General features: G+C 33.4%; 1 protein-coding gene across 7 annotated transcripts in view; it reads left to right on the forward strand.

Moving 5' to 3' along the window:
• The window catches only part of USP45 (ubiquitin specific peptidase 45), a 62861-nt gene that overhangs the window by 39491 nt on the left and 3893 nt on the right, over positions 1 to 19477 (forward strand). For 6 of the 7 annotated variants that reach the window (XM_039853018.1, XM_039853023.1, XM_039853021.1 and 3 more), the window contains 8 exons: positions 1613 to 1694; positions 3565 to 3656; positions 4848 to 4904; positions 5240 to 5383; positions 6495 to 7161; positions 9122 to 9219; positions 12742 to 12828; positions 18894 to 19047. In XM_039853018.1, the coding sequence (XP_039708952.1) occupies positions 1613 to 1694; positions 3565 to 3656; positions 4848 to 4904; positions 5240 to 5383; positions 6495 to 7161; positions 9122 to 9219; positions 12742 to 12828; positions 18894 to 19047 (1381 nt within the window). Of the gene's footprint in view, positions 1 to 1612; positions 1695 to 3564; positions 3657 to 4847; positions 4905 to 5239; positions 5384 to 6494; positions 7162 to 9121; positions 9220 to 12741; positions 12829 to 18893; positions 19048 to 19477 lie in introns of those variants that run through there. The other variant, XM_039853019.1, reaches the window with a different exon arrangement.

A 19477-nucleotide genomic window follows, 5' to 3' on the forward strand; every position in this document is an offset into this window, starting at 1 on the left:
TTAAGACAATGGTAACTAATAGTGAATAGGGGATGTCAAGGGATTTGATCTTATAATTTTTTCTTCCTACACCTACTAATATAATGGCTTATATTACTATAATGGTATGCATTGCTAGAATAAAAGCCTCTGGGTCATACTGTATTTTTAATGTGCTATTGTATTCAGTTGCTTTTTTTTCAGAATTTTTTCATAATTGGTATTGGTAGGTATTGTGTGTACTCTCTGTCAGCTTTTGGTACCAATATTATGCTTCAGGAAAATAATTTGGAAATTTCCTTTTTTCTATGCCCTGGAACATAGGATTCGTGGCATTCCTCTGTGAACTGTTAGGGTATAGAGATTTTTGTAAAGAGTACTAATTAACAATGTTCTCTTCCCCTCTCCTCCTCCATGAAAACTGGAAGATTTTCTGTCTCTTGTGGCATTAATTTCCTGGAAAATTATCTGGTTTTTTTTTTTCCTGAATTTTCCAATGTAATTATGTGAGAGTCAAGTAAAGTGGCCTCTTATGATTACTGAAAGTGTCTTTAATTTTGTTAGTGGTTTCCTTTTTTTCTTGGGTGCAATGTTATGCTTTTCATCCTTGTCTTGATTAAGATTAGCTAGTGGGTTTATCTCCCAACCACAGAATTGTCTTTTGATTCATTTATTCTCTTTAATTTCTACTTTTATCTTCACTAACTCTTCTACTTTTGGTCAGTTTTGATATTCTTTTTCTAAATATATAAGTTGGCTGCTTAATTTGTTTTTGTTCTTTTCAATTGATTTAAATATATAAGGCTGCGAATTTTCTTCTAAGCAGTGGACAGTACCTTGGATTCTCTGGGAAGTCTGCAGTTTCGGTTAGGTTCCCTATGACATAATAAATTTTTAACACCAAAATTATTATTTTTACACCAGGAAGTTCAGGTCAAACAGTGGTTTCACATATGAAAACCTATGATTAAGACTTTAAAAAATATTTTGAAGGATAATTAACAAGCTTTCACTGCACTGTAAAATACGAATCAGAGAAGATTAAATTCATCCACTAATTAAGGGCATAATTAGTGTAAAGGTGATGATTTGTTAGCTTAGATAAGTTTTTATTGGAATATATAGTTTTATTTAATTCTAAAAGTTTTCTGTGAGATTGGATCTTTCCTAATCCACATGCAAGAGATGTGGAAACAAATCTTGTCATTTACTAAGAGCTGCTTAAGACTTTAATTAAGACATGACATTATTTACAACTAAATTCAAACAAAACAAGCAAGATTTAGGGTATTCTTGCTTTGTACATTAATTGATATTTGGACATTAGTCACATATGTATATTAATAAAATAATCTACATGGAAGTCAGAGTGACCAATTTAAGAGCTTCTTAAACAATTCTCCCCCAAATAAGAGAATTGTTCAGTGTTCTTGTTTAATTTTTTAAAAATTCATTTTATTTTACAGACTAGGGAACTGAGATCCAGTGTACCTTGCTGTTTGAAAGTCCTTCTGTTATTAAGAGGATGAGACTGGAGTTAACTGTTACTAAACCAAATTCTATTCAATGACACAAAAAATATTGCTGTGAAAGAACAGATTCTTATTAAATTCTTATTAACTTTGTTTTATAGAGAATACAAGCGAGCATTCTAAAAGCATTTAACAACCCAACTACTAAAACTGCTGATGATGAAACTAGAAAAAAAGTCAAAGGTATGTTGACTCTTTCACTGTAAAAAATTTCTTCTAGAAGAAAATATTAAAAGTTTCTTTTCAGAGGAAAAACTGAGCATTATGTGAACTAATTCTCTAAAGCAGTGGTCTTGAAATGAAGATGTACTTATTCCAGTGGCTGCAAGATATTCTAGTAGATCATAGAAACAAAATGTTAGAATGTATCCATGTGAATTTGTAAAAATAAAATTAATATGAAACATGCAGATTGATGTTGATGCCTTTATGTGAAGTATGTAAGTTGCTGAAAATCGCATCCTCACTTGGAAGTTCACTTTCATCATACTGTGTCATTTTGCCGATGAGGTCTGCTTGGATGACTGGATTTATGGATATTATCTAGTTTTAACTAGACAAAATGCTTAAGTCCTCCAAAAATTCCTTCAGGGAAACCATTTATTGAAGAGAGTGCTAATAGGTCAAGCGTACATGCCTGCTTTACACCCAGTGTTGACTCTTCATCAGCCAAATTATGAGGCACAAACAATGATTATCTAACCTAAACAGATCACTTATAATTATCAACATTTACATGTGGGTTTATATTCCATGTTATTAGTGATTTACTTTGTCCTAAATGTATATTCTGCCTTGAGATATTAACTAATAGTAGTATGAAGTCATCATTTTTAGAAGACATTTAAAATTATTATTTGTATTTTACTTATTCTCTTTTCTAACTTCTATATTTTTGTAGCATTATATGTACACACTACATGTCTATAATTTCTAAACAAATATACATTGTGATATACATGCCAAAACTTTATATTGCAGTTAAGGGTTCAAGATTTTAAAAAATATAGATTCTCAAGCATACTTTGTTCTTTTGTTTTGAGATAGTGCCATCTAGTGCATGTTTATAATAACTGCCCAGTTTTTCTTTCACCTCTTTTTAGTTTTGTAATCTTTTCTATTTTTAATCTCTCGTATAGTTTTTCTTAATGAAACAACTTAGTTTACCATCATTTCTAATTAATTATCATCATAATTAATAAATGTTTATTGATACATCTGGATATGTCTGTTCTGTCATTCGGTGCTTCAAATAATATTTTAAAATTATGTTAAATGCTGTTTGTAATTTGAAGGTAAAGACCCAAAAAGGATAGAAAAAAAGTTTGAAAGAGAAGTGAATAGGTTTGTTAATATATTTTTCCCCTAGTATTTACTTTGGAGGATTTCAAATTTCTATTAGAACAGTATAACGAAGCCCCATATACCCATCATCCCACTTAAACTACATTCAGTTCATGGGGTATTATGTTTTTCTATTTTCTCTCAACCCAAGACTATTTTGAAGGAAATTATAGGCATAATTTCTTTGATTTATAAATATTTTTCAAACAATAATTTTAACATTTTTTATATAGCAGTACACACACACACACATAACAGTTATTAATTGCCATCTTAATTCTTTACACTGTGCTGTGTTTACTTGTCTCTGACTACTCTGTCATTTCCATAGTTATGGTCCTGGCATCTGTAGCACGAAAAGCGTTATCTCTTTTTCCATCCCCCTACCCCTAGGTTAGGCGCAGAAGCTTTAAAGGGCTTAAAGCAAGTACTTGCAGTGTAGTATAAATAGTGGTAATTGCCCTACTTAATTTAACTTTTAAGAGCAGTTTGTTATTTCTTGAAGACTACTGTAGTTGATAGTCATACTTTCTCTACAGAATTGCATAGGAGAAAGACATTATAACATCTTAAAGTAAAATACACTATTAAATGTGGTACTAGACATCTGCCTTAGATTTCTTTTGAATCAACAGGGGGAAAAAAGCATGTTACATTGTTAGGTTGATGATTGACATGTTTTTTGCATTAAAAAGCATTATTTTTACAGCATATGGAAAAGAAGGTGTGAAAATGAACTTCATAGATCGGATCTTTATTGGTGAATTAACTAGCACAGTCATGTGTGAAGAATGTGCAAATGTAGGTACTTTAAAATTCCCTTCAACATGGAATAGATTACAGTCACGTTGTACATTTTCTTTCACATATATAATATCAGCAGTCACTTATTTTTGTGACAGATGACTACATAATAGTATTCTTCACTCCTAGAAAATAAACATAATTTATAATTTTTAAGAGTAGATGTGTTATTTTTCCTCTCGAGAAACCTGTGGAATTCTCTTAGCCTGTTTTAAAAGTCTTGGATGTACTAACTACTTCTTTGTATTAAAATGAAAAAGTTCTGTGAATTTTCTCTTTGCCCTAAAATATAGTTCCAAAAGAAATAATTTGATGTAACATAACCTAGGGTGATCTACCACATTTGAATTTAAGTTTACTTTTATAGGACTTGTTTAAGTTGGTTTTTTAAGTAGATTTAAATTAACATCTTTGAATTTATTGATAATTTTTATTTGAAATGCCATCTGTACTTTAACAACAGTTTAAAGATGTATAAATTTTTATAGATTTTCAATGGCTTGATAAAGAATATTTCTGAAAGCATATGGCTTAGAGTGTGATCAGCTTAAACTTCAGTCAGATTTTATTGTAAAAGAGAGAGTTTATGTACATTCTCCTTATGGAGATTATGGAGTACCTGTCTATCTTCTTTAGTTTTACACATTTAGAATTATATATGTCCTTCTAGCTTGTTATATTGAAGCACAGACTGTGTCAACATGATATTACTTAAAAATTTCTAATATATTCAACATAGAAGTTGATTTCTCTCTGACAAGCTAGACTATCTTTTAAAACAATTATCCTAAAGAATCTACAAACACAGTCAAAGGCCATTTTTACATGACCTTTTCTTAACGTTCATATTCTATATGTTATGGCACTGATTTCACTAAAAATATGTTTATCTTTAGTTAACATTGTTATTCTACACAGTTTATTTTGAAGTTGCTTTAAATATTACAGGTTAGTTATATTTACAACATTATAAAATTAAACTGAGTTGTATTTATTAACATTTTGGGATATCTTATTTTGATTAATGATATGTGCTGCTATACCTAATTAAATTGCTATTGTTCCAAGAATGTTTTTTAACTTAAAATTTTAAGTTGCCTGAGAAGTCTGATTTCTTTAAGCTTTTACAAAAGTGCATTGTCCATGTTAGAATTCTAACTGAAGTTCTCAATATATTTTTTCTTAAAGATCTCCATGGTGAAAGATCCTTTTATTGATATTTCACTTCCTATAATAGAAGAGAGGGTAAGGAGAAAACTTAATAATACTAGTCTTTTGTGAAGGGCATTTATTTATTCATATATGCAGACATTTGTTGAGTATATTATCAAATATATGAGTCATTTTTTATATACAGTAATCAAGCTTATACAACATAACATTGGGGTTTGTATATGTATGCATAAAGTTTGATATAGTTCTTATTCTCAAGGAATTTAAACCCTTATGGTTTATATTTTGTTTTGAGAGTGAATGTTAAAGAAAATATACTTCAAATGAGTTAGAATTTTAAAAAGTAGATGATATCCAGAATTTATTTTTTAAAGAGATTTTGTGTTATGTACATGGCATCTATATAGGTTTCAAAACCATTATTTTTGGGAAGAATGAGTAAATATAGAAGTTTACAGGAGACAGATAATGATCAGTACAGTGGCACTGTTACTATAGAAAATACTCATCAACCCGGAGCAACAAAGACGCTTTCGTCATCTAAAGATAAGGTAAGATTATGTGCATTTGTGAGACAATTGTTTTTTTTAAAACAATCTTTTATTAAGAGAAGTTTCAAAATTATACAAAAGTAGAAAAATTGTATAATAAACTCCTGTGTACTCAGTTCTCAGCTTCATAATTATCAGCTAATGGCTAATGTTTTATCTATATCTGCTTCACATTCTCCCCTTCCTCACCCCAGATTATTTTGGAAAAAAAATCCCAAATATATCATATAGTTCAGTGTGTGTCTCTAAAAGATACTCTTTTTAACTACATAACCATAGTACCATTATCATACCTAAAATATTAATAACTTCTTAATAGCACCAATATCCATTCATTAAATCTCTTTTAATCTACAGATTTTCCCCACCCTCCAATTTTTCCTTTGCAATTTATTTTTTGAAGAAATCAGGTCATTTTTTAAAGCAGTTTTGTACATTCCCATATTGATAGTAATTCATTTTGCTATTGTGTTCCTTTATTTTCTCTCTAAGGCAATTAGATATAGAGGCCTAATTAGCTTTAGGTTTGATTATTTAATTTTGGGCAAGAAAACTTATAGATGGCAGTGCAGACTTCCAGGAGGTGCCCATCAAGTTTGATGTCTCTTTCCGTCATGTTACCAGTCATCGATGACCATTGTCTAGACATGTTATTTCACTAGGGACACACCTGGCTGTTGTTATCCCACATAAATTTTTAAAAATCAAAATTTTTATTTCATTAAAACAATTTTTTTACAAGATGTGGTTTATACTTAGCAAATTGATATACTATCAGATTTAACTTACTCTATAGAAAGCTTTCGAAGTGGAAAGACTACAGATGTTATGCAGAAGTTTACACTTGAAAATCCTTCCACACAGCACAATTCTTCTGCAAATAGGGAACAACTATTGTTGGTGTCTTGTGTAAAGGTTTATTTTTAAATTAAAACTACTTATTAGTATATCTTCTACTGATTGTAATTTATGTAGATTTAGGAAATGGATTTCAGAGATACTAGAAAAAATATATATCTAATAATAGTGGAACGTTTAAGTAAGATGTATTGGCATTTATTTTCAGTAAAGTCACAAGATTCTTTTCTCTGAAAACACTGTCACCTTACAGAATCAACTAATTCATGGCAGAAAACGTATAAGAAAAGTATCATCTGGAGAAGATAAAGCTCTTGTCATATACCAGGAAAATGGAAACCTCAAGATGAAAGGGGATTCTTCAGTGTTTGCAAGTGTCACGAATACAGAATCAACTCTGACTGAAAGCCCTACGGATGGCAGTGAAAAAGAAGCTGGCCATTCTGAAAGTAGTGTTGATGCTGACAGTGAGGATTCAGAATCTGAAAGTGCTTCAGAGCAGACTGTGTTGTTGAGATCCAGTAGTGTATGCTGTATGCACACAAATGGATACTTTCATCATCCATCAGCAAGTGAACCACCCACCAAGGAGATTGACAGTGGTGATGAGGGAGTGTCTGAAGCTATTTCCGAACTTCATTTAAACAGCACTGTAACTGGAGATAGAGATTTTGACCAAGAAAATGAGCCACTAAATCTTCCAAATTTATGTTTTTCAGAGGATAAGCATATGTCTCACAGTCCTCAAAATGCTTTTCAGACCCTTTCTCAGAGCTATATAACTACTTCTAAAGAATGTTCAGTTCAGTCCTGTCTCTACCAGTTTACATCTATGGAATTGCTAATGGGGAATAACAAGCTTCTATGTGAGAATTGTACTGAAAAGAAACATAAGTACCAAAGAGAAACCAGTTCTACAGGTAAATATTTAGCTTTTTTTTTTTTTTTTTTGCTATTCATGGATTATCTGATAGTCAGTGACTAGTTGGTTATAGATCCCAAAGAGAAGAACCTAAGAACCTGTCTCCATATTTGAGCTGCTTGGAGGCAGGGATTGTTTTATTCATATTTACATATTTGTACCTCAGCACTGAAGACACTGGGCAGAGTAAATTGTCAATAGATTTTTATAAAAATAAATTGATGAACATGAAATATTCATCTCTACCTTGAAAATACAAATCCACATAATCTTATTTCAAGGGACTAGCTATCTGAAATCTTTGCAGAAGAAATTTCCCTAAAACTTAAAATTGTATCACTAGTGAGATTAATGATGAGATTAGTATGCTTCACAAATCCCATCAGTCTAGTATAAAGTCATAAGATATAAATTTGAGGATTTAAAATAATTGCGTATTATAAAACTAGCAAAAACAATAACTGTGTTTAGTTGACCACAGAAAAATGGTAAAAAGGTAACTCGTCAAGTATGAAATTTTCAGTGCATCTCTAGCCTTGTCTAAGTGGAGAGAATACTCTGATTCTTAGTGACTAGTTGTTTCAAAATATAGGTTTTATTTTTCATGTATGGTGAGGCCAACAGATCAGGAGACGGTTGCCACTGAAATGATAGTTTGTTAATTATAGTGTGGGGAGGAAGCACAGGGGGCACAGGAGGTAGAGGGAGCTGAGGAGGAAACTAGGGCAATTGTCTTTATCATGGTTTCCAAGGGAAGACATAGGCAAGGCAGGGTAAACAGATTTAGGACCGACTAGCTTTGAATAATTTCAAGAGGCTCTGGGCAATAGGGGCTGTCTCTAGTTGTCTGGTACCTGGCCCTGGTGAGATTAGGGCTGGTGGATAGTGGCTTAGAGTATAAGTCCAATAAAGGAGGTAGCTGGGGTATGGGTTTTGGACTGGTTGCTTTGCATATGAGACACACACTTAAGTTTTTACTATCTTTAGGAATTAGCTAGCTCTGGGAGAGGCCCACTTTCCAGTGTCAGCAAGTCCCTAATTATCAAAGCATCACAATAAAGATATGCTTAATACATTAGTAATTAAGGAAATGTCTAGATGGGAGAAGGAAGAAATATCAAATTATATTAATCCAAGTTAAATATGCAATTGGCCATATTCAAATCCGATTCAAGTCCTTCCTAACAAGTTCTTGTTGAAATGCCCCAGAGTTCCCATGAAACATGATCTCCTTTTACTGCAATGAATTACGAGCTGTTTTTATCAATTAACAGGTGTGTTTCTGGTGGTCTTTGGCTGAAGGGCATTGTCATAAGTTACTACTAGACCATCTCCTTTCCAGCTTCCTATTCTTTATCTGTATAAGAGTGTGCCTTCTAAAAAATAATCTTTGATTTTAGTGATTTTGAAAAGGAGTAGAGATACCATGTAACCAGAAGTCTAGTTTCTTTTTTTAGATCAGTTTACTAAATTTGAATATAATAGAATTTGCATATAGTATATAATTTGCATACAATAAAACTCATCAGTTTTAAGTATACAATTTAATGAGTTTTGATAACATATATAGACCTGTAACCACAATCAAGACATAAAACATTTCCATCGCCCACAATCAAGGCATAAAACATTTCCATCGCCCCATTGCAGTTAATCTCCTCTCTCATTGTTTATTTAGTCCCTGCACTCACCAGTCTGATGTATTTCCCTATAGTTTTTCCTTCTCCAGGATATCATATAAATGAAATCATATAATACATAGCCTTTTGTCTCTAGCTTCTTTGCCACTGAGCATAATGCTTTGAGATTCATCCACACTCTTACAAATATCAGTAGTTCATTCTCTTTTTTTTTAATATTTTCAAAATGTGATATGGTGCTTCTGTATAAATGTTGACAACATTATGTGGTAGATAATGTATAAAATGGAATCTTACAAATAAATTTATTTTATGCAGAAAAGAAAACAGAAGGGGCTTATACTAATGCCAGGAAGCAGTTGCTCATTTCTGCTGTTCCAACTATCCTAATTCTCCATCTTAAAAGATTCCATCAGGTAAAAGTCCCTTTAGTAGCACTATAATAATTTTCATCATATGTTTTATAGGCCCTAAAACTTATAAAATACTGTCAAGGATTAGACTTAATTTATTGAATTTAAAAATTTGTCATAAGGAATTTACTGCTTTTTCAGCCAGAATAATTTATAAGACTTTTCTAATTAAAATTGTTTAATTCACAATATTTGAAGATTTAGGTGGTAGGAACCCAAGTGACGTGTGTGTGTTTGTGTGTATCAATGGAAAAATAAGATTTATTAAGAACTCTTAGAAGCAGGGAAGTAGCAACATGCACATTGCTTTCTGAACTCCCATGATCTCATGTGTGGGCTGGGCACTGTTGGCTAAGACTAAGTGCAAAAAGGGCTGCAAGGTAGGCTCCACCCCTGCAAGACTAAATGGGTGGGAAGCAAAATATATTTAATGTGTTAGGTTTCTCTCCAGTCATTTTTAGTTTTAACCCAGTGCCTTCTCTCACTTTTCTTCTTTGCATTTGTTAAAATGATCTTAACATTTCTCTGGCAGAATGAATAAGTGAAAATACTAAAACATTTTTGCAAAAGTTAGAAGGGATGATTTTTTTTTTGACACCTGTTTGAAAATAAAACTATAATAATTAAAGTAGTATGGTCAGAATTGTTAATCAATAAGACATGAGTATAATTTAAAGCTGTTTTGTTATGATAATGAAAGAATCTGAAATCAGTTGAGAAGGGGGCTATATTATTCAATAAAGGACTTAGGAAAAATAGCTGTTGATGGAAATACAAATTTAAAGCTTCCCTCTCCACCATATATATCAATACTATTTTTAGATAATTTTTTTTAATTGTATGAAACAAATTATCAAAAGACTAGAAGAAAACTTAAATGAATATTAAGCTGACCTCTGCATGGAAGATTTTCTAAGTATAAAAGCCATAAAAGAAATCTCAAGGGAAAAGATCGAGCGCTTTAATTATATATCTGCAACATTTCAGGGGGGCCACAGATGGGCAGGAAGAAATTTTTCTCTAAATACCCCCCATGCTTATCCACAGAAAGATTATAAGTTCTTGATTTTCTATAGCCAGGGTTATAGAAATGCAGCAGAAATGAAATGACTGTGGAGAGCAGAAGCAGATGTATTTTGTCTGATAGCATCAGAATGCCTAATGAAAGGTATAGATCTGTAGTGACTCTGAGTAATATAAGGTTATGCCAGATCTGAGAAGCTAATTGCATGATGTGCCACAGCTATTTTATATTTGGTACTTGCATCCCTATTTAGGAACAACTTAAAGAATTCATGTCTTTAAATAGAAATATTTATGGACAATTCTGTCCCTTCTTGCTCTTAAGCTACATGTAATGTCAGCAGAGTCACATTCTTATTCCTAGGTACTGGGAATTATAGGGAGCAGACTCTGAGCAATGTTTCTACTTTTAGTACTTTAGTGTGTCCCTGAAAGCCTGTTTCTCTATAGTAACTTTAGAGGTATGTATATCAGAAACATCCACGACACTGAAAGGCAAATCTCACACAGGATAGAGATCTTTGTCATAAATATGGCAAATGACTAATACCATAAATATGTAAAGAACTCTTAAAGATCAATAAGAAAAATATTAAGACCTTAATAGAAAAATGGCAAAGAACATGAATTGACAGTTCATAGAAGTGAATATTCCAAAAAAGTATGAAGAAAAAGGTCCATCCTTTCCAACTAAACCAAATGCGAAATAAAATGACAGTGAGATTCTTTTTTGACCTGTTCAAATTAGCAAAGATGCGGTCATGCTGATAAGTGAGATACAGGCACTCCCGTGTTCCAGCAGTGGGAGTCTAAGTTCATAATAACCTAGAAAGTTATTTAATAATATATATCAAGAACATTAAGTACTGTTTTGAATAAGCATAATTTTTTAACAAAAGTAATTACTTTTGATTAAGTAATTTCACTTGTAAGAACCTGTCACAAGGAAAGAGAGATATACACAAAAATGTGTATCTCAGTCATTGTAGGTCATGCCAGATATGAGGCCTGATGTAACTGTCCAATGTGCACAACGTCGTATTTATATTTTAATGACATGGGAAAATATTCAGTTAAAAAAAAGAAACAAATAGGGTGGAGCCTGCATATTCCCAAATATAAGGCAAGATATTTTCCAAAACTTATCTCCTAGAAAAATAGATTCAAGATGATTACTAGACTTATTGGAGTAATCACTTTGTAAGATATATGTGTTGAATCACTATGTTGTACAGCTGAAACTAATATAATATTGCATGTCAACTGTAAGTAAAAATAAGTTTGACAAAAAAGAAAAAGGGATTCATCTTATATTAAAGGCTTTTACAAAGTCTCCCCTATTATGGGGTGGTTTCTCAACAGCACAGTTCAGTTTAGGGAGGACATATGAGCCTGAAATGATCTCAGATAGTGCTGGTATTAGATGCTTATAGAGGTCACCTGATGAGAAAAAAGAGGCAAACAAATTGAGTACAGATTAAATAAGTATTCATGGAATATAACCTCATAATTTCATGTCAGATATCATGGTAAGTGTTCTAAACATCACTTGAAAAAACATCAGTAAGTGGGTATATTTTGGTCAAAAAATAAGTTTTTTCTTTAAAGAGAGGTAAGAAATATGCAACAAATCTATACTAAAATTATGTCACTGAAGTCATGAAAGCCTTGCATGAAAGGTTGTATCTGTTAGTTTTTGTTACCCAAGTAATTCAAATTTAAGTATCTTCTGATTCCAGTAGAGTTTCTATTTGTAGATTTCCTATCCAATAATTTTTGACAGTCTATTAACTAGTTCTTTTTATCATTACATAATGCAAAGTATACATTTTTCAAGTTCTGCTTTTGGTAATTAAAAATAGAGAAAAATAGAGCTTACTTAACATGACAGTTCCTTTTGATTTATTATATAATATAGAACATTTACTTTTATTGGTAAAATGATTTGAGTATTCAGGCTATTTCCTTTTAATGAATGAATATCACTTACTTTTAGAACTGAAATGGATCTAATCTAATCCATTTATACCTTGATCTAGATGAAGTTGCCTAGAGTCAGTTTAACTGTTAACCAGTCATTGAGTCAGGTTAATGCCTTGATCTAGATGAAGTTGCCTAGAGTTAATGTAACTGTTAACCAGTCACTGAGTCAGGCCTAGGATATGCTCCTGACACTAGTTGAATACCTTTCATGGTAGCACATGTATCAGGAACTGAGCTTTTATCACATTGAATTTATTTTTTCTCTAAGTGTTGAAAAGCCACAGTGAAAGTAATTATCCCCATATTGTTTGTGGTAAAAATGCACATATAAACGAATGATCTTTGCAGTAAAAGTTTATGAAACCTAATGAAAAACTTAGTCTTATATCAATTTTCAACTATTCATTAGTCATGTTTTTTATATCTATGAAAAAAACTAACTTCTAGGATTCTTTTAATTTTAATTAACAAACATGATTTAGATTGTTTGCATTACAAAATTATTTTTGTCTTTTTAAGGCTGGATTGAGTCTTCGCAAAGTAAACAGACATGTAGATTTTCCACTTATGCTTGATTTAGCACCATTCTGTTCTGCTACTTGTAAGGTACAGTATATTAAGTAATTTAATTGATTTGTAAATTGTATGCTTAAAAGTAACCTATGAATGTTTATTATGCCATGCTTTTCTTGTCTGTCTGTCTGTCTGTCTCTCTCTTTCTTTCTAAATTAAGCTTCTCTGAAAGGGAATTTTATAGGTAGTGAAGTTAAATCAGTAACATGTGGAACACGTAACACAATATGACTTTTGTCCTTTGAGAATAGATTTAGGGAAAGCTGAAAAGATGTGCAAAGCATGAGACCTGGTGGTCATGAAGATTAGAGCTGCTTGTCTGCGCTGCTGGAAGCAGATAGTTGCTGAGAGAAGTAAACAGATTTTGTGCCCTCTCCTGTTCCTTGTGAATGATATGCTTAAATGGCAGTAGTTTTAGCATTTGTTTTTTTCTTTTATAAATCAATATATACTAGTGCATTCTTATTCCATTTCATGTACACTACTGAGGACAGCATACTGGTTGGGTGAGTATGATACTTTAAAATTGCTAACACTTTAAAAATTAGATACAGACAGTACACTGGCTTATAATTGCTTGTACTTATATGTAACAACTGTACAAGTAAGTGAAACTGATGACTTTGTCTTCCTTGAGGGAACCAAACCATTTTTTAGAATAATGAATGAATTCACTAGCATCCCCAAACGGTGATCAATTAATTTAGCATTATAAATTCATAGATTTAGACACATTGGATATGTTTCAGTTTAGTACACTTTTCTTTTTATTCATGTTGTAATATATTAGTCTAATGGGTCTATAGTTGACTTCTGAAAGCCACTTCAAGTTGGCTCCTGGGTTCTTTTGACATGACCCTAGTGGTTCCTATCCAAATGATTATACTGCCAACTGGATATATCCTTCACTTGCTTAATTTTTAAATTTAAAATTTTTAGAAATTATTTTTTTAATTTAAATTTTTACAATTTTGTTTAATAACTGCATAAACTTTTTAGGAGCTTTAAACAATATCCACTTATTTAAAAAACAATTTTTTAAATTACAGTTGACATGTTAGTTTCGGGTGTACAACAAAGTGATTAGACATTTATAACTTACGAAGCAATCACCCCCATAGATCTAGTACCCATCTGATACCATATGTAGTTATTATAGTATTATGGACTATATTTCCAATGCTGTATTTTACTTCCCATGATTGTTATTATAACTAGCAATTTGCATATCTTAATCCCTTCTACTTTTTTATCCATTCACCCAACCCCCCTTCCATCTGGCAACCATCAGTTTGTTCTATTTATGAGTTTGTTTCTGTTTTGTTTGTTCATTTATTTTTTTTTATTAAGTTCCACACATAAGTGAAATCATATGGTATTTGTCCTCTGTTTGACTTACCTTACTTAGTGTAATACACTTTAGAATCCAGCAAATGGCAAGATTTCACTCCTTTTTATGGCTGAGTAATATTCCATTGTATATATGTACCACATCTTCTTTATCCATTTGTCTATTCATGGACACTTAGGTTGCTTCCATATCCTGGCTATTGTAAATAATGCTGCAATGAACATAGAGTTGCACATGTCTTTTCAAATTAGTGTTTTAGGTTTCTTCAGATACGCAAAAGTGGAATTTCTGAGTCCTTCTTTTCTCTTATTATAGCCTTTTTTTAAAGGCCTATTTTGTCTGATATAATTATTATTACCCCAGCTTCTTATTTTTCATTTGCATGAAATATCTTTTCCATCCCTTTATTTTCAAGTGTGTGTATGTGTCTTTTAATTTCAAGTAGGTCTCTGGTAGGTGGCATATGTATGGTTTTTGTTTACTTATCCATTCAACCACCCTATGTATTTTTTTTCTAATCCATATTTTATTTAATGCTAGAATACTCAACATAAAACATGTTTTTTATATCTGCCTATACATATTTTTAAATTTTTATATTTTTTATGTTTTTCAATTATAATTGACATAAAATATATTAGTTTCAAGTGTACAACACAGTGATGACATTTATATAAAATGATCACCCCGATTAATCCAGTACCCTTCTGACACCATACATAGTTATTACAATATTACCATATTCTCTGTGCTATACTCTATAACCTCATGACTATTTTGTAACTACCAATTTGTACCTCTTAATCCCCCTTCACTAATTCTTCCACCCCCCAATCTGACAACCATCAGAATGTTCTATCTATGAGCTTGTTTCTGTTGTTTATCCTGCTCTCTAGATTCCACATATGACATTTGTCTTTCTCTGTCTGACTTACTCCACTCAGCACAATACCCTCTAGATCGATCCATGTTGTTGCAGATGGCAAGATTTCATTCTTTTTTATGGCTGAGTAATATTCCATTGTATATCTGTACCACTTCTTCCATTCATCCATTGATGGACACCCAGGATGCCTCCATATCTTGGCTACTGTACATAATGCTGCAGTGAATATATGGATTCACATGTCCCTTCAAAGCAGTGTTTTGGGTTTCTTCAGATAATACCCAGAAGTGAGATAACTGGGTAACTGGGTCCTTCTTTGTCTTTTGTTACAAAGTCTATCTTATTCTTTGTCTCTTTGTTTTAAAATCTGTTTTGTCTGGTATCAGTATTGCTACCCCAGTTTTTTTGTTTGTTTCCATTTTCATGAAACATCTTTTTTCATCCCTTTACTTTCAGTCTTTATGTGTCTTTCGATCTGAAATGAGTCTCTTGAAGGCAGCATATGTAAGGGTCTTTTCTTACCCAGTCACCCTATCTTTTCAATGGAGCATTTAATACACTTACATTTAAAGTAGTTGCTGCTAGATATGTAGTTATTGCCATTTTATTATTCACAATTTTTATTTTTTTTCCTTCTTGAAGAAGTCCCTCTAACATTTCCTGTAATACTGACTTGGTGATGATGAACTCCTTTAGCATTTTATTGTCTGGGAAGCCCTTTATCTCTCCTTTGATTCTTAGTGATAGCTTTGCTAGGTAGAGTAATCTTGGTTGTAGGTCCTTGCTTGTCATTACTTTGAGTATTTCATGCCAGTCCCTTTTGGCTTGTAAGGCTTCTGTTGAGAAATCAACTGAAAGTCTTATGAAAGCTCCCTTGTTGGTAACTAATTGCTTTTCTCTTGCTGCTTTTAAGTTTCCCTCTGTCTTTAACCTTTGGCATTTTAATTATGACGTGTCTTGGTTTTGGCCTCTTTGGGTTCATCTTGTTTGGGACTCTCTATGCTTCCTGGGCTTGTTTGTCTATTTCCTTCACCAAGTTAGCAAAGTTTTCCACCATTTCTTGAAATAGGTTTTCAATTCTTTGCTCTTGATCTTCTCCTTCTGATATCCCTATGATGCAAATGTTGTTAGGCTTGATGTTGTCCCAGAGGTCCCATAAATTGTCCTCATTATTTTGGATTCTTTTTTCTTATTGCTGTTCTGATTGGGTGTTTTCTGCTACCTTATTTTCTAAATTGCTGATTCGATCCTCCGCTTCATCTTATCTACTGTTAATTCCTCCTAAGTTATTCTTCATTTCAGATATTGTAGTCTTCATTTCTAACTAGTTCTTTTTATGTTTTCTATCTCCATTTTTATGTTTTCCATCTCTTTGTTAAAGTTCTCACTGAGCTCCCCTAGGTTCATTGAGCATCCTTATAACCAGTGTTTTAAACTCTGCATTTAGTAGATTGCTTGTCTTCATTTTGCTTATTTCTTTTTCTGGAGCTTTGTTCTATTATTTGATTTGGGACATGTTTCTTTGTCTTCCCATTTTGGCTGCCTACTTGTGTTTGTTTCTATGTATTAGGTAGGGCTGCTATGTCTCCCAGTCTTAGTAGAGTGGCCTTATATAGTAGGCATGCTGTGGGTCTCAGTGGCACAGTCTTCCCTGGTCACTTGAGCCGGGTGCTCCAGGTATATCCCTTGTATGGGTTGTGCATGCCCTCCTGTTGTAGTTGGGCTTTGGTTGCTATTTGCTCATCAGTAGGAGGTATTGACCCTGGGGCTGGTTGGTTGCGATGACTGGCTGTGACCAGTAGAGGAGCTGTTGTGCAGGGGCTGACCCTACAGAGCAGGATTTGCTTTAGCAGGGCTCTGGTGCCTGCCCTGTTTGCCTTTTGGGTGTTTTGTCCTCCTGGGAGGGGCCTTGCCACAGGCCAAGTTCAGGTGCAGCCTGTGCCCTGCCCGAGGCCATCTGGCATGGGCCACCAAGCAATCCACAGATGGCCAACACTCATGCTGGTCTTAGAAGTCCCTTGAAAGGCCAAGCTGCAAACTGAGGCCGGCTGCTGCTAGTGCCAGGCTTGGGGCTGCTCAGCAAGAGGTACAGGGCACGTCGAGGCCAGATGCTGCTTGCTTAGGTTCTGTGAACCTTTGAGAGATTTTAGAAAAGTCTGCAGCATGAGCTAAGACAGGCCATTTTTATGGAAAATACACAGTGGTGATGTCTCAGGGAATTATCAGGGCAGGGCAACCAGTGTTAACCTGGTTGATGGAGATTCAGATATGGTGCCTGCCTTGGTCTGCAAGCCTAGCTGGGCAGGGCTCAACAAAGGAACAGTGTCCTGTGCCAGCACTTACGTCTGGGAGAAAGCTGCCCCTCCAGCCCTCGTCCTAAAGTAAGACAACTCAGTTCCTCCCCATAAGTCCCTGGCACCTTTCCAGATGCTGCCCCAGCACTGGAGCTCAGAGAGAGTGAGCCTGTGCGCCGGCCCCTTAAAAGGAAAGTCTGCAGTTCCCTCAGCCCTCCATCTCACTTAGCCATAATCTCAGCTGGTTTTCACAGCCAGAAGTTATGGGGACTTTTCCTCCTAGCACTGGGGAAAGCCCAGTGTGGGGCCAGGACCCCATGCTCTTCCGGGGGTATCACCGCCTTCGAGATATTTCTCTCGATTCTCAACTGCCCTACTCAGCAGTGGCACCAGCCCATTCTGCATCTCTGCCTCTCCTACCAGTCTCAAGGTGGCCTCTTTTGTGTGTCTCCAGTTGTAGAACTTCTGTTCAGCTAGACATCAGGCGACTCCTCATGATAGCTATTCTGTAGTTTAGTTGTAATTTTGATATGGTTGTGAGAAAAGGCAAGCACCTTGTATTTACCTACTCTGCTATCTTGACCAGACTCCCACCCTATGTCTTTTGATTAGAGCATTTAATCCATTTACATTTAAAGTAATTATTAATAGGTATGTAGTTATTGCCATTTTATTATTCATATTTTGACTTTTTTTTCTTAAGTCCCTTTAATACTTCTTGTAATACTGTTTTGAGAGTGATGAACTTTTTCTTGTCAGGGAATAATTGCATAAAATGTATCAAATCTACAAAACGAGGTAAATTCAAACAATTGTAATTTTTCTCCATGTCTGTTCCATCTATTTCTTCCTTCCCTTTATAGATAACCATTGTTTAAAACTTATGGCTTATTTTATTGCTTTTTAAAAATCTAAACAGATAGGTATGTTTATATGCTTCTCCCCTCTTAAATAATCATAGCTTACAATATGTATCCTTTTTGATACCTTATTCTTTCCATTATATCCTGGGGATTATTTCATAGCAGTACTTAGAAATAGTCTGCACCCTATTTTTCAAGCAGCACAATACTCTATTGTATGGATGTGTCAAAGTTTATTCAACCAGTCTCCAATTATAGACATTCGGGTCTACTCTATTCCAGTTTTTTGATATTACAAATAATCATGCAATTTGTAGTCTGTTGCATGTCTTTTTACATTTTGCTTATGTATCTGTGAGATAGAATCCTAGAAATAGGATTGAAAAATCCATGAGGAATATATATGTAATTTAGCTAGATAACATGAGATCCAGCATAAGGGTTGTACCACTTTGCATTCTCACATGTACTTTTTCCCCCACAGCTTAGCCAACAGAGGATGTTATTAGGCTTTTACATTTTGCCAGTCTAATAGATATGGAAAAGTATCTTAGTGTAGTTTATATGCATTTCTCTTATGTTAAGTAGGACATACATTTTGACTTCATTTTCCTTACAGTATTTCACTAAATATTACTAATTTGGTTTTTTGTTTTTTTGTCCTAAATATTACTAATTCGGTTTTTTGTTTTTTTGTCCTAAAGAATGTAAATGTGGGAGAGAAAGTTCTCTATGGTCTGTATGGCATAGTGGAACACAGTGGCTCAATGAGAGGAGGTCACTACACCGCATATGTGAAAGTCAGAACACCTTCCAGGAAATTATTGGAACATATCACTGGAAAGAAAAATGTACCTGGTAAGCTATCCTGAGTTTATGTTATTCTTAAAAACAAATTAATTTATTTTTCCTTTCCTGTTAGAGGTCAGTTATTTCATGGATAACTCGAGTGGATTCATTTTGTTAATGTTGTTAGAAATATATTTAAGAGTTCTAAGATAATCTTAAAGAATCTTAAATATCATAAGTCTATACTCATGTAGGTGATATGAGTTAACACATTTTTTTCCAAGGTGTCGAGTCATCATGTATTGCAGTGAAGCAGCATTTTATTTAATAGCAAAAGTTTTTAAAGATATACTATGTCCTCAGAATAGTGAGAGTTGAAAATTTGCTGACTTTGCTTATGGATCAGCAAGCTAACTTTTTTTTCTCTTTTTACTTTTATTGAAAATGATTTTTTTCCTCCAATAATAAATATTTACAAGGCTATATAATATTGCACTAG

Source organism: Pteropus medius, unplaced genomic scaffold (assembly GCF_902729225.1).
Source record: "Pteropus medius unplaced genomic scaffold, Ma_sr-lr_union100, whole genome shotgun sequence".
Classification (NCBI taxonomy): Eukaryota; Metazoa; Chordata; class Mammalia; order Chiroptera; family Pteropodidae; genus Pteropus; species Pteropus medius.